General features: G+C 42.8%; 1 protein-coding gene across 7 annotated transcripts in view; it reads right to left on the reverse strand.

Annotated features, from left to right (window-relative positions):
* The window catches only part of ephb2b (eph receptor B2b), a 123,605-nt gene that overhangs the window by 58,002 nt on the left and 37,879 nt on the right, over nt 1–27,724 (reverse strand). For all 7 annotated transcript variants that reach the window (XM_035152128.2, XM_035152130.2, XM_035152126.2 and 4 more), the window contains exons 2-3: nt 19,087–19,166; nt 8,511–9,195 (exon numbers count right to left, since the gene is read on the reverse strand). In XM_035152128.2, coding sequence (XP_035008019.1) covers nt 8,511–9,195; nt 19,087–19,166 — 765 coding nt within the window. The remainder of the gene's footprint in view (nt 1–8,510; nt 9,196–19,086; nt 19,167–27,724) is intronic.

Genomic DNA, 27,724 nt, shown 5'->3' on the forward strand with positions numbered 1-27,724 from the left:
AACGGTGGGAAAATAGCACTAATCACAACGCAAAGACCTAGAGGTGGTGCAGAAGAAGAAGAGGGAGGAGAGGGGGAACATGGGGAGATTATTCTCACCCACAGACAATTGGTACAGGGTATAATGTACTGGTAGGAATATTTTAACTAGATAAGGATTAGCCTGGCAGATTCTACTATGGCTTTCATCTTCCAAAGCATGGCTGTAAAAAAAAAAAAAAAAGGTATCCTCTCCATGAACCCGGTTCTTTACAAGACTTATAAGAATGAAAAAAAAAAAAAACAGCGTGTCGAACGGTACCTTTTGGCTGAAAGCTTGGGAATTCCACAGGAGAGGGCGAACAGCTCATTATATTGAAGTAATTTATTTGCTTAGCAGCTGCCCATGGGGAAGTAAAAAAGTTTTAACATCCAGAAAATTCTGTAAGTAGTCCATTTACAAAGCCGAGCTGTCCCCCGCAGCAACGGAAGACTATCCCCCTTCAACAGGGCTGCAACAATTAAACCAGGCCAATGACGCCGAGGTTGTTTTCCTGCTCAGCCTCAAGTACGCTCGTCCCCCGCAATTACAGGCTTAATTGAGAGGTGTGACAAACAAGCAAACGTAGGGAGGGGACATATTAAATACCACAAACAATTACAGTGTGCGACAGAAAAAGCAGAAAAGTATCCATGGAAAATTTTATTGAACAGCATCAGGAAAATGGAGCACTCAAAGTATTGTTGTTTACCAGATGTTGTTTATGTTGACAACTGCTCCAGGCTTTGTCAACGTATATATTGGCATCAAAACACGACGGGTCGAAAGAATTTGTACCATTTGTCATGATTGCTATGGTTGTCGATTACGTTCGTACAGCGTTATTGGTCACGATAATCCCGCCCCCCCAACCACTGACGTAAGCAGCTCTTTCTTCCAGACCAGCCGTTTTGTGCCGGAAGTCAGCAAACTAACTAAAATAACTTTGTCTGTTTAAATTATTTTGTGGTCGTTGTGCGAGTGTTACTGTTTTATCAATATATCTTGGGTCTTGACACTTGATATAGTGACGGACATCGGCCGTCTATCTTCTGAACAAAATGTTACTCACCTGGATTCACTCAGCACTAACCTGGCAAAGAAAACAAAGTGCAATCCAGCAGGGGTGGCACTTGAGAGCTTAACTCAACATTGACGGGGCTTTAGTGGCATGTGTTCAATTTCAAACTCAATAACCACTCGGAAACCTCCCAAGAAGGGTGACGGCAGGATCCTTCTACGCCGCTCCGACTTTCTGAGTTGACATTAGCCGGTGGATTTCTAAACATTTTGGAATTAAATCCCATAGTAAAATAAATCTCAATATAAACTGCTTGATTTTGTTGTTGATTTTACTCAAACAGTGCAGAGGCCCCAGTGGCTAGATAAGACGTGTGCAGACACGACCACCTCCAAGGATTCACAGAGTTTAACAGAGATTTTTGTCCTTTAATCCAGAGATTCGTTCTGTGTCTGTTGGTTTTTCTTATTTGGTCTCCAGCACTGGAGTGAGCTGTTAATTAAACGCAGCCTTTTTTGTTTTCCATCGGGAGCAGCATGGTGTACTGTCTGAATCTAAATCACTTTGATTGCCAAGTAATTAAATGCACAGGAATTTGTCTTAATGACAGTGACAGAGAGACATATCAACGACGAGGGAGATTTACAGTGTACGCTGACTCATTGTACAAAGCAAAGTGGACATTGCAGTCTCTCATTAGAGACTTTGGATTTATACATCTTAACTGTGTATTCGCTCAAAATTTTTCCACTGTGTGTCATTATTTACAAGTGGAAGATGAAATACAGACTTTTGTTTCAAAAAGGTCGAAAAATGTTTCCTTGTTTCTAGGTTGACATCCATAAACAAGGATGCAGAATTCATATAGTGATTCAAAAGGAACCGTGTCCAGAAATCTCCTCAGTGCAGACAACCAAGTAATCCCTGAGCTGAAGTCAAAACATCACTCACAACACACTGCAAGTTTATAGCCTGGATATTCTCTCCCTGTGATATCTTCCTTCTCCGACGCTCAAAGGGGAGATCTCTCGCAGTTGTTACTGCAGTGTGTTGATGAGTGGGGTGAGAATTAAAACACATAGGAGGAGAGGAAGAGGCAGTACCCTTGTTAATATTTCTCTCCCCCCTTTTCCTTTCCATTCTGATCCATCTCTCCCGTCTCATCTCCCGGCCTCACCCGTGTAGCCGTTTAATCTTTAATCACCTGAAGTTTAACAGGGGAGACGTCTTTGTTGGCGTTTGATGTTACTTATTTTAGAATCCATTATAGTTCTGGAGCGTATCCTCCGTACAGGATGAAATGCCGTCTTTACTGTACTGGGACTAAGTGAAAGTCAAAGTGAGGGCCATTACAGACTGCAGTCAAACAGTTACATAAGTCGCTGTCGTCGATGTTCTTCTCAAAAGGAACCAACAGTCGAGCAATTCAAATAAACTGAAGAGCAAAACAAAGACTGGCTGGTGAAATATATAATAAACAGATGCTTCTGCAATTCCACTCAACATCGCGGGGCACATGTTTAAGCTGAGCACACGTCACAACATCAAGCACCTTTGTGTGCAGGGTAACACTATCTTGCTGCATCTGTGTGATGTTCCGCGGGATTGAATGACCATCCTGTGTGAAGCAGAATATAGACTCAACAGTTTCAAGTGCATTAATGACTGACCAAGAGGTTAACTGTGTGTGAGCAACTGTACTCATCTCTTGGATACGACAAAATACAGATGGCCTGTAGATGTCATCGGAATGGATAAACTTTCTCTCCACTCTCACTTTTCGAACAGCTCTTATGTAGGTCAGCGGCATGCAACACAAGACGCCGCAATCTTCTCTCAATGTTGCCCGAGTTCTAATACATCATTGGAAAACAAGGTCACCTATACTCAAGAGGGATTTCTGTCTTTAACAGTGAGCGCGATTGCTTCTCATCTTTTTATCCAGACAGATGCTTGATCCATCAGTCTACCGTAGCCGAGAGAGCAACTTGAATCCTCTAACAGGACACGAGGCGAGGACATCTGAGCGAGAGCACATGGGGATGTTTTGACAAAGCCGTGGCCTTGTCCCTGATGAGAAAACAGAGGCACATATGGAAGGATCACTATATAGTACACAGATCTCATTTCCACTGTGTCAGTACAGCCTGTCCAAAGCAAAATTAAAAAAAAGAAGAAACATAAAGGTCTCAGGGTTGTCACCCAACTCCACTTTCATGGAGAAACACCAGAAAACTGTCTGTGGTCATCAGGGACTCTGGTATCTCTGGACTCAGGGAAAAGACAGGAAGAGGTGTCGGAGGCAAGAAGCAGATCTGCCGCAAGCCTCTACAGTCCATGAGATGACCAAATATTGTAAACAGAAAAGGAGAGGCACTGGGATTATGAAAGGTCAGACTGTCTGAATGTGCGATTCAAAAGATGATGTGGGATAATAAGGAGGTTGACGGAGGGGCATATGGAACAGAGGCTGACATGCGCAAAAACATATGGAAAACGTTTACAGGCTTAGCAGGCCATGATCTTTGAGTTCAGGGAGATTCGCAGGGATCGGAGGTCACGTTATCACATCCACATATGATGAATGGGCTGTGAACAAAGGCTGATAAAGTGCTTGTGTGTGGCTGTGTGTTCCTAAGGGTACACATGACTGCCTACTGTAAATTGATTTGTGCACTCACTATGCGGTAATGTATATTGGAAGGGCTGTATGTGTGTTTAATATCGAGTTTTCCCTCATTAGAACTCTGTTCCTCTTCTCATTAAAGGCTCCCCTGCACTTTTTTTTTGTTTTCTCCCCTGCTGTATGGATGTGTGCAGCGTGCAGAACACAGAGAAAAAAGAAGACTGGCTGACAGAAAAAAAGCACCTGGCCATACTGAAACCCCATCTCAGTGGGTAAGAGGGAATAAAGGCTTCTGGATGTTCCCTGGGGCCTCTGCGGACAGAATGACACGTCTTGGAGCTCTGCCTGTTCCCCTCCTGCTGTTAGAACATCCGACGCTGTGTACAGACCAAAGAAGCTACTTCTATCGAATATACATCACAGACTCTTTATTGGGACTAAATGAAAAGATCAGTAATGGAAATTAAGTCATGTTGTCTAAGATGCCATTTAACAGGCAAATGCCGCAGTAATGAACATCTGTTCAGGCGCTAATTTGTAGTCCTTGTGCTTAACTAAACAGCTCGTATCAGCAAACGAAGCAGCCATGAATCTGAGAGAAGAAGTGCGGCTTTCATATCAACATCATTTTGCATGAATGCAGATTGTGTAGGCAGACTGTTGACATTTTGGTCCCCCTCTCCATTTCTTATTCTTTCCCCCCCCTCTCCTCGTTCGCTCTCTTCACTGCGGCCCAATGCAAACCTCCCTTCATCTTTGTTTGCACAATGCACAATGCAGCAAGAGCCTTGAGGGGGTGTGTTTGTTTTGTTTTGCTTTGTGCCTTGTTCCAGCGCAGAGGACAGTCAAACAGTCATCGGCGTGGCTGTTCCCCCACGTGCGCTGTTAGTCAATTAGAGCTGCCATTAAAGACAGAGGCACCCAGGGAAATAAAAAGGCAGCAGCGTGGATTTGTCTGTGCTACGCTGATTTCCAACCCTTAAACCCTCTCCAGACGAAGAGGCTGCAATAATTGGGATTCTGACAGTGGGTTAGGGGGACTCATTTCCTGCTTTCACCTCCTCCCCTCCGCTTTTCCATGCAATCATGTCTATCCAATCATGTCTGCCCGGCACCTACCTTTGCACTCGATCCCCCTAACTCTCTTTATCTACAACCACATTTAGCTGGAGAATTACCGAAGCCTTTCCCTCCTTAATCTAATTCCAAGCAGCTACTAGCCACTACTGATGCCGACCTCACGAAGACACTGACATTAAAACAGGTCCTAGCGTGGTTGCGAATTCTGCACACAGCTACTTCAAATGCTTATCATTCATGTGACTTAGTGACTCTCCAAGGAGTCTGTCGTGCATGTGCAGCAGAATTTGCTATGCCCTTTATAAAGTACATCTGAATCTTGGAAGGGAGCCACTTCCTGTGAGTTAAGAGGTATGTTTGCGTGTGCATCAGTAAAACAGATGGAGGTGTGGCTGTTGTTAATTATAAACAATGTCACTATCTATTTTTAGGATTTTACTCTACAGGCTGGAATGTATTTTTGAAACCCTACAAGGACAAAATTGTCGAAAAAATTACCATATGCAAAATATGTGATATATTCAAATGTCTCTCACTTCTTTCCACTATCCAAGAATTCAAAGAATTTCTCTTTCTCAGACAACAGACTTGGTTTGGGCATCAAAATCATTTCTTACACCGGTGGTTTCACTACATGAGTGGACAAGCAGAATATGAAACACTTGCACTCCTCTGTCACATTGTGTGATGTGATACGTTGACTTTTCTAGCTTCAAATCTGGGCCACTGGGCCACACAATCTGCGCTGCTTGATTTATGATGGGTTTTTTTGTCTTCCTAAATACAGTAATTTACAAAACCATAACCAGGGCACGAATCATGCTGTTGTTATTGCTGTGACAGATTGTCTCCATGTGAATCTTCGCTGCTCCATAACACGAGCCACACTCCCACAGTCGAGACCCTTGAACTCCCAATAGCATGGGGTTAGATGATCAGATTACAGTGGAAAAACACACATGGGCATTGTTGAGGGAGTTTGCAATTCCACCCATGAACATGGCTTTCTTTGTGCCCCACTGAAGGGAATTCTTTTCATTCTGAAGTGAACAGCAAGGGCAAACAGGACCTCATGTGTCTGTGTGGTGCACCATCTCCTCAAGGCTCTGAAGGGAAATCAGATCTCTCTTTTCAGGGCCGTCTCTGCTGAAAGGCCCCGGTGTGGTTCCTTCACTCCCATCACTTCTTAGAGAAGAAACTTAATCTCACTTGTAAGACAATCGCAGAGGAAAGGGCCTCCGCAATTTGATGTAAGCACCCCCTTATACCGTCAATATTTTGACAGATTTCATGACAGCATAATTATTTGCCGGGATCCCTGCCAAGGATTTAATTGTTACATGCGTAATTACACGTTTAGTTGCGGAGATGCTGGAACAAAGCATTGGTTGTGTTATTAATATTCCAGTACAAATCGTCTCTTTCATTTTGGTAGCTTTATACTGTCTGTGGCTCCATAATCTAGCTATGAAAGGGGATATCTTACAAACCCACTGAGGGCACCTCTCCCTAATCAATTCATTACCCAATAATATCAGCAGGCAAAGGCGCATCTTTTATAGATCAATTCCATATCCCTCTACTGGCACTTGAAATGAAGAGACTGACCACAGTTCCAAGCACCGATATCAGCTTTCGCTGTTCAGGAAGATGAGTCGAGTGCAGACCAACTGGTGGCAGCTTTCCATCAAGAGGGGCTTCCGAACAATGGAGGGACCGCAGACTAATATCTCCTTTATCTAATGGTTTTACTTTCTTTCCTTTGTTTGCACTGGAGCAACTATTGGAGCCTTTTGCATTTTGCTAAATTCCAAAGTTGCATTCTCAGACAATGGCTCCTTCTCGCAAAGCTTTTATATTCAGACACTCAATCACATGAGAAGGGAGGGGAGATGCTGCGTCTGTTCAAGGGCTGCATGCTTCCAAAGCTGCACTTGAGGATGGATTGCATCACAGCGGCGTGACTAGGACGTTCCCATTTCCAATGCTCCCTCGAACGCAGGCACCAAATGCATCCTTCCATTCCCGGTAAATGTAGTGGCTCAAAGTAGCTAATAATGCACCATTAAGGGAGGGAGGGGGAAACCTGGTGACGCAAAAAGGAAATCCTCCAAGGACCGGGCGGTCTCATTTCAATTCAGCCTTTACGGGCCCTGAAGACCTCATCCTCTGAAGGAGGTGGCCTCTGAATTAATGCACATCTACAGTGATGGTAAGAATGTTGGAAATCGACCTCCACATATGTGCTTCTGTCAGGAACCCTTCAGTCTGTCTGTGAACTCTGCAGTGCTCTGACCTACAGTCTTCACGACAGCAGTAGAGCTGATGAAGAGCATGGGGTGAGTGAAGATAGTTAGAAAGCCAGTGCTCTGCAGGTTAGGAAAAGTGAACAGGCAGCATGTTCCCGAAATGGAAGCTACATATTTTTCCAGGCTGAAAAAGTCCCATGCCCTGCTCTGCAAGGAGATAAAATGGCTCAACATGATTTCCCCGTTGAGCGGCTACCATGTAATGTATAATCCCGTTTAGCACAAAAGAAACACCATGACTGAGGACACCCCTGAGATGTTCATATCCAGCACCAGCAGTGAATTACATGTAGGTCAGAAAACAAGCAGATTTGTGTAATTATGCGTGGATGTGGATTCAGAGTGGTTTGCTCCAGCAGGGTAGCTGTCGTCATGTGCCCCTCATTGGTCTGTATACCTTCAGAAGGAGCCTGGTGCTTGTCCTCATTAGCAGTCACTGAAGGGCCTGGCAGTGTATTTGTTTGTGAATGTGTGTGTAAGAGAGAGAGAGGCGGCACCCATCCCATTTCCCCTCCCAGAACACAGTGACTGGGGGGATGCTTGTAATTACAGGCGCACACTGGAGAGGCAGCGACACATCGGTCCATAACGCAGGTGGGTGGTTTGTTGTGCTGGGCTGTAGACTGCAGGCTACACACTGTGATGCTGTTCAGAGCGATCAAGATCTCCGAGCACGTTGACCAAATACCACCTGCCAGAGTGGGGATAGGCCATGGCACACGGAAAATGTTGGGCACAGTAATGTTTTGAAAGAGCCAAATCGATTTCCCTGTGAGGGATTCAAGTTGACAGGTAAATGCAGGCAATTTGGAAAAATATCCTCTTTGTGCTCAAAGACAGAAGGAGGCATCAGCCAACAAAAGATTAGCACTGAAAGTCTGTATGTTCAAAATTGCTGTTCTTATATTATTAAAAGAGGGACTGAAATGTTGTCGTGCAAGAAAGAGCATACACCTACTGAAATGGCAAACTCACTCAAAAGTGCATTGAGGAAATGATTTGTGTCCAGATAAGAGGGTTATAGTTTCATCTATTTGTATCGTATATTTTCAATTATAGATGTGCTCCAGAAGAGGAAACATAATAAAAAAATTCCTCTTTGACAAGCTGCTGTGATTTGTGGCTGGACACCTGGGATGAGGTTTTTATGGGAGCTCAGAAGAACATAACTGAACATGCTCTGTAGACAAATCCAATAAAAAACCTTTGGTTTGCCAAATTTCACTGTGTATGTCTGTTGAAAAACAGCAGGAGGTCATGTTCATTTTCATGGAAATATGTTGATGGCTTCAGTTTATACCTCATACATTATTTGACCATTATTTGATCATCAACTGATTTGGAATGAAGAGATCCCTGGAGCAGCGTACAGTGGACAGTGCACTACCCAACATAAATGTATGGATTCTATCATTAGCAGATATGATGAAAATGTATTTAAGAAAACAAAACATACCTCGACAAACTGTCCCGTTCTCCACAGCCTCGTTCCCAGACTTGCACATGCAGCGCCCGATGGGCACCATCCACTCTCCATCTCCGTTGCAGTACAGTTTAATTGGCACATCCACCTCCTCTGCGTTAGGGATACAAACACCTCTTGCAGCAACAAGGGAGGTGCTCTCTGCCCCCGAGAGTGTCTCCCCGAACAACGCCCCGTTCGTGATGATTCGGGGACATTTCCGGTAGAAGACACGCACAGCGATGAGGGACATGCAGCCACCATAGTCCTGAAAGGCCAGGTAGAAGCCATTTCGTGACACCGGACCGAAGCTCCGGACCTCTGTGTTGATCTTCATCACTCTGCCTCCCAGGTCCACCTGGGAGAAGCTCTCATCTGCTGCAATGGTGTCCACCTTGATCCAGGGGTTCTCCATCCAAGCTGGTGAAGTCCGGGTGGCCGTGTCGGAATCAGATTCATAGTAATAGAGATTAAAGGTCTCTTTGCAGGAGCCTGGCACGTTGGGGATGCTACTGCAGTCCCTGACAGAGAACTTCATCTCTACGTGGATCCGCTGTGCGCCCCGACGCCGGATATACTTTGTCCGTACCCAATTGTTCTGATTGTTGTCAAAAACATTGCAGACCTGGTACGTCCGGATGGTGTTCATGTTTTCATCGTAACCACTCACCTCCTCCCACTGTTGGAAGAAAACAGACAAAAACAGTGAATTAATAGTTTTTCCTTCTCATTCCTCTGCAAAAGACATTTAAGGATTAACAATGTGGCAACTGAGGCTTATAGTTAAACTGATTCATTCAATTAAGTGCAATTCAGCTGTCAAGCATTAAATGCTCCTTATGTTTCCGATTAATATAAAGTGTCGTAAAATGCCCAGAGATTTTTATTTAACCACAATAAAAAGACTGTTTTCACATCCATGTAATTCTTTGATCTCTGTAACGATTAAGGCACAACTTTAATTAAACTGATTACATAGTGCAAATGCGAGACAACCTTTCACGCATGTCATCCATTTTCTTGAGGTAATATAGGTTAATCAAATTTAGTTGAGTAAATTAAATGGTTTCACATAACAATAGCCCAAGGTTTGAATTATATTAGAAAGAAACAACACATTAGAGTTTCATTACTATTTTTGGGTGAGTGTTAAATAACCAAGATATCCTAGAGATGCATCTTTTATGTTTATGTGAAAAGCTGCTGAGTTTCAGTTTTAGGGCACTGACAGTGTAGGAGCCGGATGTCATCTGTTACCTGGCGCTTAGATAAACAGCTAACTAATCATTCCTGTCACTGAATGTAAGAGATTTTAAACATTAACTAGAACGACAGTCAGTAGAGTGCATACCTCCAGTGAGGGCCAACACATTGACCTCATAAAACCGTATTTAAATTTGACTAGAAATTCACTAAATTGCACAAACTGAGAAATGTCAGTCGACTAAACATGCCAGATTTTTTAATCGTGATCCATGAATTATTCTCTGAGAAATCTCTCCATCTTCAGTAGTTTGTGCGTAATCCAGATAACAAGCAAACAAGCAAATACAGACAAAAACGTGCTTCCTTGGCAAATAAAGTGACCAACAACTCTCTAAAAATATATACATATATATATAATCTTCAGATCAATTTACTTTCATTTGATCTTATCAAAATGACAAAGTGCAATTAATGATTTTACATATAATTTGTATTTAACTATTCTAAAAACTCAAAGGAGGTTCAGGCAGCAGGAACTATTTGAATTTTGGAAAGTGTTAAATATGTAAGCTCTACTTTGTAGAGGCAGAGAGCTTTGATGTTCTCTCTCCTTTCCTGTCCTGCATTGAAATAATCATTCACATGCTGTAATGCTTAAAAAGAAACTGGAGACGTGACGTTAAGTCACTTGAACAGTGCAGAGAGGCTCTGGTTTATATGACGGCGTGTCCCATTTTTTTTATTGTACTGTATCTTAATAGGACACATTCATAGCACATACCTTAATAGGTTATTGACATTGTAGTGAAAGGTTCTTTCACTACAGTGAAGCATTGAGGAAACATGACATTAAATTTCCACAATCAAAGTCACACTGAACTGGCATAATCATATTACACAGGTAATCATAGAAAGAATAATCAAGGGGTAAATTTCACCGCAGGTTTTCCGGGTATGCTGCTCTACTTCAAAGCTCACACACTGCACAGCCATTCAAGTCCTGGCTCTGACTGTACAGACTCCAGATGCAACCTCTGTGGTTTCCTTCCCATTGGCCAAGGATCAAACACGCTTTTAAACACCATGCACCCTAACTACTGAGCAGGTCCTGACCTTGACCTCAGCATCTCAGCCAAGAAAAAAAAACAAAAAACTGTTCTCAAACCCCAAGAGCCACTTTGCATCAGCTGCACCCTCTGCTGCTTCTGCTCTGCCCTAACCCTGCCTCCCCCCCCTTCACTCTTCACTTCACAGCTGATATAATTTCTCAAATTAGAGCCCTCTTAGTGAGGATTTTGACAGATTTTTGATGGGGTTGGGAGAAGAAAGTCACCCCTCTTGTTGTAAAAGCAGCATTTTATCAAACATCCTCCGACTAATTAGAAGAGCTTTGGTTCTTAATTCTCGTGTCCTAATTAAACACAGCGAGTGTGAGGCTTAGCTCGGCCCAAACCATCAACACGAGCCAATCCAATAGAGGAGTGATGTGCGGCCAAAAATATGAAATCCCTTTCCCAAACTTGAGCAATGAGTAAAATCAAAGTACACCTCATGATACACAAATGTGGTTCAGTGTGGTCAGTTTTCTCTGTACTAACTTCAAACAAAGCAATTGTGGCTTGTGTTGTTATACAAGCTACCGGTTGTTGGCGGGTTAAGGATACATCTGTCTCTTGGCCCGTGCTGACAGACATCATGGTCCCAGGTCATGAGCAGCCATTGACCTTCCCACTTGTTGATTGGCAGTGGGGAGGCTGTGGGCCAATTAAACAAGAGCGGACAGGCCGCAGAGAGCAGAGGATTGGACAAACACAGTTTAATAAAATTCATGTGGAAACAGGTGGGGGTTGCTGCTAATGAGCGACGCGGACAGGGGATACTGCAGGGGATAGTGATGCGGGGGGAAGGGTTAAGCCAGGCTAAAAAAGACCCCAAACAAAATGTGTTTTGATGGAGGGCCCCTTTTTGTCCTGTCATGGCCTCTTTGGCCCTCTTTCATCACAGCCAGTGGAGGGAAGCAAATGAGGCATAATAAGAGCCTAACGATCAAGCGCCGAGTGTGAAATTAGAAGAAACGTCTTCATTTTCACAGCTTTTCCCCCTGGCCCTTTACCGAGAGTGCTGTAAAAGGGTGGTCATGTGTTTTAAGTACAGAAGGTGGAGGTAACACTGGTGCTGCATGTCAGGACGGATTAGTTAGAGGGGATGAGCTGCCCTCATATGACGATGGAAACAAAAACTCCAGCTTATTCTAACTAGATCCTGTTACGTTTGGCAAAATGTTGTTTTTCTGGTTTCCCCAAGTGTGCAAGTCAACAGCCAGAGGGCTAACTGCACTGAACAGTTCTTTATTATATCATATAAAGCTGCTTAAGACCAAAAGTATTTGCTTAACAACCAAAGGCATAAAACATCTTTGAGACCTCATTTATTATATTCTGGGCATTTATCAATGTTATTAAATGTAATGCTATTAACTTCAAGGTAAACAGGAAGCGGGTGTTGATGTTTTATTGTTGTACACTGGATGTGCTTCCCTCCTCTAAGAAAGCCCTCACACAAAAAAACACACCCATAGTGATGAAAAAGCATTGGTGTGAAACAGAACGCACGACTGGCTCCAAACAAAAGCACAATGTTTTATGTTTTAATTGCTCTCGTCTGGCTCTAATAATTCCGGGACGAACAGTGTCTGTAAACAAGTTTCAGTGTTTGGTTTAACCTGCTGGGTGTTACCCATCCATTACTCCAAGCAGACTAAAACAAATGCCAGGAATCCTCCCGTGCGATATTTGAAGCTTTGAGTATATAAAGTAATTTCAATGAACTGTCAACAGACCCCGAAAACATTCTGTTGTATTATCACGTGAATGTGTGTTGTTTGAAAGTCATTATAAAGTCTTTGTCACTACCAGCATTTATGACATAATTAGTATTAAAGAACAGAATGCTGCATTTGCACTTGCTGTTCAGATAAAGCTGGTTACAGTCACATGCACACAGCCTCTTCCTGCACTGGAGGTGGGCATTATGGACAAAATCATATCAATACAAAACATTTCAGTAAATATTGATAATTATCATGATTAATGTCATTCTTATTTTATTTTTATTTAGACAACAGACTCAATTGTTGCTCCCAAATAAAGGTTGTGGTTTTTAACTTTTCACTTATGAGCAAACTCTTGACAAACAGTAAAACAATAAACAAATTTAAGGTGAATACAGTATCACTTCCTAACTGTGCTTCTATTGATCTATCATTTTCAGTTTTCTCAGGGAAAAATTCATGGATCTTGATGAAAAGAATAAGACACATTTAGGAAATTGATGTGTAGGAGTGTGTATAGTTTGGTGCAAATTGATTGAGAGAGACTGTAGGGCCTCTGCAGAGGTACGTTTTATATCCCAGCTCTGTCCATCAACTGTTTCGGAAGTGTTCACATCATCTTTATTTTGTTCAGAAAACTTCTTTCCCAAAACAGGTTTGGGTTCATGAACTGGTAACCTGTAGAGGCTGTAACTTTTCACAATGCTAGCAGCAATATTGAGAGACCGACGCCGTGCACAGAAAACTTATGTGAGGAGTAAATATACAGCAGACAGTGGTGGTTAGGCTGTGGCAGGTCTACTCTGTGTCAGCCGCTCCTCTGTTCCTCTGGAGTTATATGAGCTGTTACAGTCCAGTGACGTTCGGCGAGAATGAGGCTGAGAATCAATATCTCTGCCACTCGAAGAGTGAGAGGAGAGAGAGAAAAGTTCAGCTGACCTGCAATCCATACGTCTCCATGACAGTAGGTCGCTGCTTTATCTGTAAAGCCAAGCGGAAAGACCCGTCAAGGCTGAATTATAGACTGGAGTTACCACTACAGCTGAGACGATTCAACGAAGAGAGCTCTTTGCTTCGCTCAACAACCCAAACGATAACATTAGTCCAGGGTCTCGTAACTCCTCAGACCTCTTTGTAGCAGCTAATTACCAAACCCTTCTGCAAACACACATAATGCAGGAGCTGCTGCACACTGCTGTGGATTTATATTTGCTTCTGACGTTTTAAACAAACCTGGTTTGCAGTGACCGAGCGTTGAAGGGTTCAGTGTAGCACTCAAGGCAAAACACGTCAGGTGTTTGTATAAAGACCTTAATCACGGCCACAGCCTCGAAGGGATTAACAACAGTCACAAAAGATAACTTCCAAATGTTAATCCTAAATGAAAAACAGAGGAAGAATCAAGCATCAGCAGCCAACAGCCTGCAGGGAGACTCATGGTTGTCAATGTGTCGCTCCTTATATTGCCCTGCTGGGATTATATACTCTACTCTTATGCATTCATACCGAAAGCAACACAGTCAGGTTGTCAGATTTCTCAATTTCCTGTACATCTGTGCTACGGGGAAAACATGCCAGCACACACACGGTCAACAAGTTTGTTGGCTGCAAGGAGATGACCACAGCTACACTCCTCACGAACTAGTTGTCAACAGCAAGTCAGAAAATTGTGATAAATACATAGATCTGTCTGGCAAGTGCAAGTGGAGGAGTCGTTGATCGTCGGTGCAGACACTCAAAGCTGTCTGACGGACTGTAAAACTGTTATTTGGAGGACTAAAGGAAGAATGGACCCATTACTGCACATACCACAAGTGCCAATTGAAATTTAAGATGTTATTTTGTAGCTTATTTCCGCTTCTTCAGTAACTAAAGGACAGTGACAACGCAGCCGTGTATACCTGCAAAAGGCAACAACACTAAGAAACAGCCTGTTGTACAAGCTACAGCTGGTCAGAATAAAGTGTCACATCAGTCACGTTGCAGTGTGAACGAACTGTCAAAATATTGAATGGATTCAGTGTTTTGACATAACGTGAACAGCGTATTTATCACATCCTGTCATTCCAGCGTTTGAATTAACCTGAACTAGCTTCTCCGTCCACAGGCACATTACATATCACTGCTCTATCACTGACAGAAGTAAATAAATTATTCACACAAAAGCAGGGAGAGAGACGGAGAGAGAAGGAGCCGGTGGAAAACTCCCGGGGAACAGTCGCCCTATTTGCAGTGGTGGGAAATCTGTCAGAGCAGGAGTGGCTTCCCTAGAGGGACAGCGGACAAATGACACCCACTCTCTGCATTCAATTACTACGAGAGGCCATGGGAGCCAAATCTTGCAGGAGACTGGGCTTCACACACACACACACACACACACACACACACACACACACACACACACACACACACACACACACACACACACACACACACACACACACACACACACACACACACACACACACACACACACACACACACACACACACACACACACACACACACACACACACACACACACACACACACACTTAAGTAGAACTGTCTGCTGCAGTCAACTCCAATTACCACTGTCCACTACGTAATGCACAACATGTGAAGCTGGAGGAACAATTCCACCTTTTACCCCCTTACTCCTGCTTTATTCTTAAAACATAATTTCACAGACTTTAATTGTGAATCACAGCAAATTAGTGGTCACTTTAAAGATCCAGCAACTCCAATACAGTGAAACAACTTCAACAAATTGCTTATAAAGAAAAAGAAAGGCTATGTGGAAACAGAAATATGCCATGTTGGTCTGCCACACATGCCCACAATTAAATGTAAACAGTCTAAATCTTATTCCAGAGGAATTCTAATACAATATGCAGCATCTTTGATGACTCACAAGGAAATTATTTGTTATACAAACATTCTGCAGCATGCGCTGCTCCTTGCCGTCCTGCAAACCTCTCCCTGCTGTGTCCCCGGGTAACACCGGACATATCCCGGTACGGGGACATTATGACACATCCATAATGATAACCTAAGCCACGCACACTACCTCATTATGTTCTCCGCCAATGCAGGAGACATCAGTTTTCCTTCCACAGTCGCCTTGTGTGCTCCCCGCAGCCGGACGTCTATTTCTAAATGTCAGTAGTTCGGCAGAGTGGTGGCCAGCAGGTCAGGAGATCTGACCTGATGTTCGCACATCTCTCAGCTCCACTCCAGAAAAGAAAACAGTGACCACTTAACCCTGCTCCGCTGGTCGGCTATACATTACCTCAATGTCACGGCAGATTCTCAGAGGGTCAAGATCTCGGAGCAAGTTTACAAAGAGAGTAGTTGATGGAGTTTGAGTGAGAAGCAGTTCATTGTATTCTGATGGTCTATACATACACATACACACACACACACACATATATATATATAAATAAATGTAAAGTTGCTGTTAAGCTGTGCCAGATATTTATATGCATTGCCATTGTTATATCATAATCGTGTTATGACATTCTGTGTATGTGTGCACTTGGGGTTAAGTCTTCACAAAGTTCCCCGGCTCAGACACATGTCGACATGATATTCCAACTGTACAGACGGCACCAGTGTGGGCGGAGTGACTGTTGTATTGATATAATCTCAGAACATAAGTTAGAGGACACCAAACTTCCTAAATTGCTCCAGGATAAAGTCTGGTTTGGTAAATACTGCACTAGTTCTGAATGTTTTTGGTTTTGCTATGAATAATGAAGACGTCATGCTTGTCTGGCTCAGGGACAGCACAAGTTTGGCTGTCACTTTACATAATTAAAAGGAGGGACTGCCAAGCCATGCACAGAGAGGGTTATAATATTTGGCTTACATAAATCTCAAGTGTTTGTTTTCCTCAAATCGCTTTTAAAAAACCTCACGGAGGAAGTTGATTTTATTGCTGTAATTCAAGACATTTCTTATACTAATAATTTGACAGGAGTTATTCAGATATCCCGTAAAATAAATGCGTGGAACCACACCAACTGCGATAACATTTCTGACTTAATATCACACTGTTACTTGTTTGCGTTTCCTTTGTGTGGCAAAGTATCACGTGTCAAGTTAGGATATATTTCATGAAGCCGCATAGAGTAGTGAAAGCCAACTGCTGGTGCGGCGCTCTGCTGGATGTTACTGATCCACCGACTAAGCCCGTGAAGCCATGCATATATGTGTGTAAGACAATAGCTTCTGTAAAGCACCTCTCGCTGTTATACGGAGCGGGACAGCCAGCTCTGTTTCCACACCTGTTGCCCTGGGCCATAAGGGACAAGCTATCTTCATCGCCCTCGCTCTTCACTTTCCAGTGGACTGTGCGTTTGACAAGCTCAGCCATATCATCATTAAACTTCAGTGCCCACGCTGATAAGGCCAACCTATACCTGACTAAAGCCCGGGGGCTTAGGGAGTTGTTCGCATTTCACTGCACTCCGAGAGAGGGATATATCATAATTGCCTGTGGAGGTTTCCGGAAAGGAGCACGGGGACTATCTGAAGTTTAAAGCAGAGAATGAGTGCACACAGATAAGCGCTTCAGGAAGTCTAACTGTGAAGATATTTGATTTGGACGACAACACTACCACAAAAATCAGGCAGTACACCACATGTTTCTGCACCAGAGATGATGCTTGAAGAGTTTGGACGGCTTTTGTCATATGTTTGGACGCTAATTTTACTTCAATTTGACCCGTATGACACAACAGTTAAAGTTTTCAGGTCTGAAGTTTAAAGCAGAAAATAAGTGCACACGTAGATAAGTGTTCCAGGATGACTAAATGTGAAGATATTTGATTTGGATGACAAAGCCACCACAGAATCAGGGGTTTCATCACATGTTACTGGACCAGAGGTGATTCTTGAAGAATTTAGAGGTCTTTAGTTTTTATGTTGAGACTCTAATTAGACCTATCTACTTATCAGAAATGCCTGTGGTTTATGAGGCCCCTCAGATCCTCTGGTTATTCTCTCTGAGCTGTTCCACTAAACAGAACCAAAACGTTTGGGGATGCTGCTTTCAGCCATTTACACTCAGAGTCGCTTTAACAACCTTCCAGAGGAGCTGAAGATGTTGAAAATTCGAAATGTAATTGAAAATCTACTGTTAATTACATATTTTATGCTCACTGTAGTCTTTTATATTATTGATTTAGCTTTTGAAAACAAAACTCCACTAAAATCAGACAGTAAGCCACAAGTTACCGCACCACAGATGATTACTTTATAGCGTAGAGTTCTTTAGTTGGATGTTCAGACACTAAATTCACCTCATTTTGGCCGGCACAACACAGATGAGTTCCCAACAGTGACCTTTTTCTTCAAGTCTGAAGTTTCCACTTCGTATTAAACCTAATTACGAAATATGGGTCGAGTGAATGTTTTGCTGAATCTACCAGTTTGCAAAGATGAAAGCGAGATGTGAAGTAAACTGTCTTTGGAGCTGGTATGCATGTGCGTAAGCACGCTCTAAGAAGATTGGATCCAGAGCTGGCGAGGGAAAAAGAAAGCAGGCGTCTTTCTGCTTTGCTATTGATTGTAGGAATTAGCAGGGAGGAGACAACGTGCCCTCAGGTTGAGAGAGATGAAGTTGTACTAAATTATTGCTGAAGAACTTTGAAGTTGTATCATGGAACTCTTGAAGGCCAGCTCGCTCCATGCAGCCATATTTTGCTTATTTTATAGTGCAAAAAGACACAGCATGATAATTCAAACCATCTTTAATACAAACCACAGAAGCATAAATAATTGAATAAAATCGGCAGTGGTTTTTAGAAATGCACCAGCAAATAAGTCTACAACATTTTTTTCTCTCTCTTGGACCCAGTCTGAGAAGTTTAAATCTTGTGGTGGGGAAAGAAGTGCAGGAGACTGAGACTCTGTTTTTGGCTGGCTTTAAGTGGGCCTGGCTTGCATGTGGCTGGGAGAAAACCAATGCCTTGGCAAACCATGTGGAAATACTGTGCATCAAACACCAACAGGGCCGTTATAACACAGCCCCTTCTAGTCTGGCACACGAGTACACATATTTAGGTTAAAGTCTGATTGTTCATTCATACAGTGCTTGTCATGATTCAGTGAATTCAGATCATGTACAAAATCTGGATCATTTATGGACGGATAACTCAATAGAAAGTGTGTGTGTGGGGGGGGGGTTGAAAATTCAAACATAGGAGAAAAACACGGATGAGTCTAAAGGTTTCTTTTTCAAACGTCTACATATGGTGCCAAATATCACGTTGCATGGTTTTTTTTCTCGGGGGAATGATTTAACTCACTCTGAGAGGCAGGCGAGCTCATTAATTGATCTCTGACCTTAAAGTGAGAAACCAAAACACCGGCTACCAGCAGAACAGAGCCATTTTAGATATTAGAAGAAGGTCACTAACCATACACCTCTGTCTCAAGGAAAATGCCCTAAAAATAACATTCAATTATATGATTGCTTAAATAATATAATTTAATTAAACCTTTATTATTGGAAGTAAAACATATTATGACGAAGGGCATGTGACTTACGCTGTTGTCACTCGACCCTGACACGGGATAGACCGTCCAGCCGAGCTCTGCTGTGGCAGTGGTGGAGTCCATGAGTGTCTCTGTGGAGAGAATCAAAGAAAGGAGGAGGTCAGATCATCTCATAACAACCAGCAGGAAATGGTATGATAGTATAAAAGAGTATTAGAAATGCATTGAGAGGCAAAATAGTCTAAACAATGTCATTAAATAGTGGACAAATGTCCATTGAAAGTTCCCAAAAAGTTTGGCCTTCATCAAAACCTAAAAACTCTAAATAATATTTTAAAAAAGCAACAAAGAAATACATTTTTTGGAAAAGCAGAATATAAGTGGAAAGGCGAACATGTAACTGAATATTATGAATAGGATATTTACAGGCTATTTAAAGTCTAATTAGTGAATGTATGTAAAGGTTATTATCTGCATTGTCCTCATAGTGAATAAGACAATTAACTGGTCACTGGATAATGACATTATTTACTATTCATTATTATTTAAAATAATCCGATTCATTGTGAGAAGTTGCTCCTCATCATTAGCTGTATAGGCCCTGCTATGGAGACCCACACACCACATGTGTTAAGATACAGAGATTCCCAGTAGTTTCACAACAGCTCAGACACATTCTGGGAGAACTATGCCACCATCCATACAACTCTGAAGAGTAAACAGGAGGCTGGGAAAGCAAATCTCCGTGGAAAGGAGCACCTCTGGTAATTGGGGTCAAAGAGAAGGTGCCTCTTGTCTGTCATGAGATCCTCACCAGCGCAGCCTCCACCAGCCTGACCCGCGTGTCCGTCATATGCTCACTGACCCACTCACAATGTCACCTTCGTTCCCTCTTTTCTTTTTTTTTTCGTACTCTCTGTGCCCGTAGCCCTCGTGCCCTCTTTTTTCCATCCCCGACATCTTCTGATCTACGTAACCGAGGGGCAGGTCTAATGAATTTCCCCTGCTGATTAGGCCTGTGTCAGTCTTGTGCTCTAGTGTTGAGCTGCAGCAGATGGAGAGAGCATTCATTAGGTTGGAGGCGTCAGCTGCCACCCCAACATGCCACAGAGGGATTTAGAAACCCCCTCTCTACAAACATGGCTACTAAGCTTAGCATTTAAGTCCCAGCGAGCGACTGTAAAACAGGTCTGGTGAACAACTGCATGCTGCAGAGGCTCGTCATTGATATTGTGCTATGAGCTGATTGAATTAGCGTTAATATTGTGAGTTAATTTAAAGTAAATCCCAGTGAAGATATAAAACTGAGCCCCTGAAATCAGATAAAGATCTTCCTACAGGTAATAACTGAATGGAGGAAATCAAAGACGGAGGATCTGAAGTTACATCTCACTGGATTGTATTTAACGCTCGCTGCGCACTGCAGCTCCGCACCATCGTGCAGGATATTTCAGAGACTTCCAGTTGTTTCGTCTGATTTATATTCCAGCCAAAGCCACAGCTTTTAATTAACAGGCTCCACACGCATCGGTTTATTTCAGGCCCTTCTGCTGACTTTCTGCGTCTCCGCTGCACACACAAGGCATAATGCTAGATTTCACTTCCTATTTAGTTATCACAAAGCCCAAATCGTATAATTAGGCAGATGAGACTGCAATTGAGCAGCTATTGATAACCTTGTGTGTGACTCAGAGCCGAGTAGCCTACATGGGTGTTAGGCAGTGAAATGGTAATTATCTCCAATAATGATAACGATAATTAGTGGAGGAGTAAAGTGAGAATAATGAACCCCCTGCGCGGTGGCGTAGGGAGTGTTGTGGGGGAACAGGGAGCAAATTTCCCCAGGACTGTTAACACAGACTCGGTGACTCCCCCACTCCTTCCAGCATCCTCTGCAGACACACATTTATCCTGCTTCAACCCACTTCCACTCACTGATTCTCTCTTCACTCCTTCTCCCGTCTCTCTCTCCTCCTCACTTCTTCTTCTTCTTCCCCTCTCTTTCATGCTGTCTCTCTCTCCGGCCCGCACGCCGTACAAGAAGTCCCTCACCCACAAAAAAAGACTGATCACTTTTCTTCCTCCTGCTGTCTACACTTCAGTCCTGGCAGCCGCACCGATTCATTACCTCCCGTGTAGCAGAGCAGCACATAGCTCACCACTGTCAGCCCCTGCCTTGTTCTGAGTCTGAGCCCCAGCCGTGGCAGAGCGTGGCTGCTCAGCAAGACCAGTCGGCTATTAATCAGGAGGAGGACAGGGTGCAGAGATTCTCGTCTGAATACAACCACAGGAATCACTTTTTTTCTTCTTTTCTTTTCTTGTGGTCACTTGTTTACGAGGCGATCATATGAATCTTGCCGCTCGTTGGACAGGCAGTGATGTCCCCTGTGAGAGACGGTTTGAGTGTAAAGACAAGCTGTCCCACTGCTCTCCTCTACATTGTTTATGGGTTGGTCACAATCATCACCACTATGTGGAAAAAAAAAAGATTTGCAGCCCTAAGAGGACTGTCAACAGGACGGTACTCGCCAAAAAAAAGATCACGGAAAAGCAAACATTCTTCAGGAACACTCAGACAGAGGGAGGAGGAGAAACGTAATATTTAAAACTTTTAATAGGTTGAGGAATATAATGATTTAAAGGTTTGGACCTCACAAGATCTCCATCAGGGCAGAAACAGCAAAAACAGATTTATTACACCTGGTGGTGTTTATGTATAAATTGGTATTCAAAGTAGAAAACCAGGTGTAATCCATGTTTCAACCAGATCATTTAAGACAAGTTCCACATCACCTGAAGGTGAACTTTCATGGTGTGTCAAACTAATTACTTTCTTCTAAGGAGCCATTATTTTAAGTGTTTAATAGAAAAAAATAATACAGCAAAAAAGTGTTCATTATAAATTAAACTGAAAATCACTTTAAAGACCTAAACATACAATATGTAACTTTGGCAGATAAAGAATTATTTTATATTAATCCAGCAGTGTAAAGTCTAATACTGGATGCTGTACCAAATTATACTTGCACCAAATTATACTGTAGTATAATGGATTTGGTCGCCATTACAATGTAACGTCCGGGGGGGGGGGACACATCCCGTGCTCTCAGATCTGGTGACAAATTGGAGCCTCTCAATTTCCCCACTTAAAGTCCTAGTGTTTTTGCATTATTTGTGTGGCAATGAAGAGGGATGCATAAGTGTTTGAACAGTTTAACTGAGCTCATGGGAAAATGACCTCAACCGTAGCAGCCAAAGTCATCAGCAACACTTCACTGACAACAAAGAAATGTATAAAAACATCGAGTGAAAAACCTTTATATTTCTTTCACATACAAACAGATAATATTTAAAAATATAACCGTAAAAAATTGAAGCGTGGACGTGTTTTTGTTTTTTCTTTCTTCTGTCTTTTTTAAAACTTGATACCCTCGACTGTAGAGGGGGCTATGAATATGCAATGAGACCTAGGAGTCTAAGAAAAGCCTGCTAGGCGGAGAGTGCTTCTTCCAACACTTCCTGAGACTAAGGAGAGAGTTTAGTGCTGATCTGAGAGAGAGCTCTCCAGTGAGAGGCTTTCTGAAGTGACAGGCGGGGGGGGAGAGGAGTGGAGAGAAGAGGAGAGAGAAGGGGGAGGACGCAGTACAACGACAGCACTCCTCTTCTCTAAGAGGGGTCAATGCCGCATTCTAAAGAAAGCAAGAGAATTTTCAATGAGAGAAACAGAAGCAAACTGTTCACAGAAAAGACGCTTCAGCTCAAACAAGCACAGCGAGTAAGAAAACATATACACATGCAAACACAAAGACTCCAGAGTCAAAGTTATCTACAAGCTATTGTGGTTCAGCATTAATAAATGAGAGCCACTATATAATATTAAAACGCGGTGCACGCTGGATTTCACATCACTCACCGAGTAAAGAGTATTCACCCATTTACTTCCTCTACACCCGGCACTGTTTTCTCTAGGTTATTTTTTATTTATTTCTTTTTCTGCAGCAGCTCAACCTTTGCCGTTGGTTTATGATGGTGACTGACCAGTCATGCTTTGTCCAAAGGGCAAGGAAATCCGGGGTTGACAGATGGATGGCCAATTAGTTACAGGGAACAGACAGATTCCTGCAGTCTGAGTGATGGATGGAAACTTCTCTCTGCTGCCACGAGTAATCCCTCAACTAAAGTACACCTTCCAACTCTCAGTGCTTTTCCCCCGGGCGGAGAAAACACAAGTGCAGCTTTCCAAGCAAATTGACATTTCTCGTCTTTCTAACACAAGTACATACATGTTGATACATGCCTGCGCGTAAGTATATTGTTACATGGCCGACTCCAGATATTTCTCCTTGTCTCTCTGTTTTTCTCAGCATGAAGAGCCCAATTTGACAAATTGCTTTGCAACGTATTGCATCACCGCTGCAGAAAACCCTGCATATAAATGACTTTGGAAGAATCAAAAGGAAAAAAATATAGTGATTTTCTAACAAAGTAGCATACATTTAGGGCCTACGGTTTAATGGGGTTATTTTGAAGAAGCAATTGACCTCCAAAAGAGTGTGAAGCAGCTTGGAGGCAAGGCTTCTTTTTATCTTTTTCTCGCCCGCAGAACTACAGCCTCTCCTCTCCACAGAAACAAATCTCTCAACATCGATATAAACCACATATGGTGCTTTCTGTTGCTGTGATAATTTCTGCCAGCAGGGTTAAAAAGCAGCTAAACATCCTCACCATAAAAGCCATGCTATTTAGTTATGTATAACCACTGCTGAAGGGCTGCATTTACTTGTATTTCTCTAAACACCTGAAACCACAGTATTCGATGGCAAATGTGGGAAGATTGTGGTATGCACTGCAGTTGCAGAGTAACATGAGCAAGCTGCTCATTGTGCTAAAAACAGAACCCTATATAGTGGACCTAGCACGGAAATCTGCCCAGATTAAGGGGCAGAGCAATGATATACCCCTGAGGGAGCCCATGCAACTGCAGAGACGTGATTCATAGCTTTAATGATGGACAGGGCTACTGTATGGCTTGTTGGAAAGAATAACAGTCTGTTTCATTTAGAGCTAAGAAGTGGACAGAGCCCCTGGTCCGGAGAAACTCAGCTCAACTTATCTGTCAGCACAAGCTGGGCGCATTAGGTACAGTAGAGCTCCCAGCACTGTCACATAACAGCATATCCCAGTGTGTTAAATGAATTTTTAATCCCACTTTTACAATGAAACAGGGGCTTTGTGGACCATGTGGCACAGGCCCAAACCTCAGAAACACAGCTCAGAGTTGGACTGGCACGCAGCCCTGGGTATGCAGGGCCCTTCCTGGTGTGTCACTCGTGAGACATCGCTCTGTCAGGGAGATTTATCTTATGTGGAGGTGACTGTTGAAGAGGCAGGTTTGGAGTTGGGGCGATGATGAAGGTGTTTTGGGGGAAAACGATGAGGTGGGGCTCAAAGTTCAGCCCCACCTCATCAGAGTGCTGCTGCTGGGGTGGTGAGTAATCCATGGCAAGGAAAGATGAGGGAGGAAGCCGGGAAGTTGATTTTGGCAGAGGACAGTGAAGACTGAAATACGGTACCACACACAGGGAGCGTAGGACTCTCAGAGCACCAACTGATGACAGAATGATACAGCATGGTGTTCCCAGGGGCCTCGAGCAGAATGTTCAACAGTAATCCCGACACAGCCGTGCTGGGTTATCAGACAGTGTAACTTAACTCGTCTGCAAGGCCAAGGGGCATTCACCAAAAAACAAATGTAGAGTAGCAAAAGGTTTTTTGACGGATGACTGAATACCTGTCAGGTCTTCGTTTTAGATTGTGAGGTGTGTTTATGTATTTCAAGGATTTACTTTATTTTTCTGATGATTCAATACAGTGAAATAAAATGGCATATAGGGCAATTTTAGGTAAAAGAAAATTACTGGGGAAATTCTGAGATTAAAATCACAAATCTACTAAAAAAAGACTTGTTTCTGACACTAAACCACCTGCAGTGTTTGACCAAATCAAATAAGTCAACTTTGCAATCAGATTTAGCAAATCAGGAAATTATCTTGGGGGTTTTTGGGGGGTTAGGATTCCAACAGGCAAAGGCTGAGGGCAAGGAGGGATTGGCAGTTTCCAGGACAAAGCCAAAGAAGGTTGAGCTGTGATTAATCAGTTGGCAGGGGACTGAGCTTGGGAGCTGAGCGACAATCAGTTGAGAAGAGTGTAGAGTGAAGTGGAGACCAGTGGAGATGAGCTGGTAGGGAGAGGTATGTGGCGTGCTCGAGTAGATAAAGGTTACACACAGCAAATTGCAAATCCTACTTGAACTGTCCGTAGATGTAACAACTGGTAGACTAGCATTTGTCCATTTGTTGTATTTCCCGATGAGATCTCATAAATCTATAAATTGATAACTTAAAGTTCTGTAGAATACAACAATTAAATGTCAACAATCTGCTATTCTGTGGAAGACAACAATCCCATTGTATGAGTATATCTTTTCTTTCCCTGTATTAAGATGTTTTTGCTATCAACTACACCTGTAGGGGGCATCATTAGTGTAGTTTCACCATTAAAACCACCTTTTTCTGAGTGACACCTTATTTCATGGTAGAGAGACATCAATCTAAGCAATAAATTGAGAGTGGGAACAGTCACCTGGCCAATCACGAGCCGTGTGAAAGAAACCTGGCAAATAACACCAGCCGGAGGATTTATAAGTACGCTTTCTATATTTCCCAAATCCCTCACAACCCATAGAGACCTGTTAAACAAATCATTACATTTTAAATTCTGCAGCGGAAAAATTCTGTAAAAGTGGGTCCCTCATTTTTATATGCAGCCGCTGAAGTGAACGAGCATATGATTAAAAAAAAAAGAGGCCATACAATTGACATTCAACCATCCATCCAATCATTTTAAGTGCTGTATGAACACTGTGATGTTCATCTACGAGTGCGGCGGAAATACCTGCAGCAAAGTTGGACAGGGACGGACAAATCACTTTTCATCACAGTGACAGCTTTTCAGACACCACTACTAATTGACTTGATGGAAGTAATCATCGCCGACCCTCCCACGCCTTGCCTACGAGCCATTAGTTAAAAGTGGAAGATTAAAAACTGTACATAGCTCATGTAAGAGCGTGAAGGAATCCTTTATTTCACGGATGTGCGGTCTCGGGCTTCACGTGAGGGATTTCATTGTCTCTATCGTTTTCCTTTTTTGGAGTCTCTTTCTCTCCCTCTCCCTGTTTTTTGATTAGGTTTGGTAATAATGGAGCTAGGGGCCCTGCAGGAGCAGTATGACCATGATACGCTTGTATTAGTCCAAAGACAAGACGTTCCCCCCAGCTTAAAATATACTCAACTGGAGAAGTGGGAGCAAAGGGACCAATTTCCCCTCCTAATTTGTCCTACATGAGATGATGTCTGCGGTAGTCAAGGGAGCAGCTATCTCCATGCCAACAGTTTTGATTGGCAGCTGGGGCAAAATGTGGGTTATATAGTAAAGGTGGTGGGGGACACCGATTGAAAAGTGTGACGGAGATACGATGCAAGATAGAGATCTTCTGAGTGGCGAGTGATAGGTATCTCAGCGTCCTGAGAGTTCAGCTGTAGTTTAACAAGAAAGCGTAAACAGTGTGCAGTGGTACGTGTGTGCACGTTAGTGTGACAAGATGGGAGCTCGTTTTACTGTGATGGCCTGTCCTTGTTTGGCTGATAAGAAATTCACCCTCTATTTGATATTTACTCAAACTGCATCCTCCTACATAATGTGCCAAGGCAAGTCATTAAAGTCAATTTTATGACCTAGTCTATATCCTTTTAAAGAGCCTTTCATCCTCGGGAAGAGCCTTTAAAACGCTGCAGTAAATTCCTGTGCAGAGGCTCTGTGTCCTTATCACGTGAACTTTGGTGATAGGGTTGAACTGTTGACCTGTCCTAGGTAGACACTAAATAACAAAATGTCCCTCTGTGTTTAAGTTAGACAGAGAATCCCCACCTGCTCATGTCAACAGGACCTAAAACTATAAATGGATAGAACAGGGCTGTGCGTCGTGTACTGTTTTAGACAGGAGATCTTGACATGCAGCATTTTGAATATTCTTGCAAGGAAAGAAATGTAGCCCATCAAGTGAGTTTGTCAATGTGGTTTCGATATTTTACAAAGAAAAATCACAAATACAAATTGAAGATAGTTACAACCAGAAATAGCCAAGATATACTGTGTTTTTTTCTTCTTTTAAATCAAAAGGTCTGGTAAATGGTGAATTGGGAATGTCGAACAATTTTTATTGAAACACGCAATGTGACCAGCCAGCCTTCAAAGAGACATTTGTGAAGCCCAATGTGTCCAGACGAATCAGTGGTCCCGTAAACTGCACCAGTTGGGCTCCTTCAAAAAGACAATAAACTTTCAAAAAAAAAAAAATTGTTTTACAGCGTCCAGCTCCAACGTCCCACAGCTGTCTGCTTGACCGAGGAAATCCACCAGACGGAAATGACAAGACAGCTTTTTCCACTTTGGTTATCATGTTAGTCACAGGGAAATGTTTTCTTTCCATTACCAATTCAATGTCTCTAAAATGTAGTGCATCAAAAATTAAAATACCAAAAGTAGTAGAAGAGCAAAAATCATCTGCCAAGGTTACTGATACACTCAAAGATATTAGTCCCCTAAATATGCCTGATTTTCTTTCATC

This window comes from Hippoglossus stenolepis, chromosome 3 (genome assembly GCF_022539355.2).
Source record: "Hippoglossus stenolepis isolate QCI-W04-F060 chromosome 3, HSTE1.2, whole genome shotgun sequence".
In the NCBI taxonomy this organism is placed as follows: Eukaryota; Metazoa; Chordata; class Actinopteri; order Pleuronectiformes; family Pleuronectidae; genus Hippoglossus; species Hippoglossus stenolepis.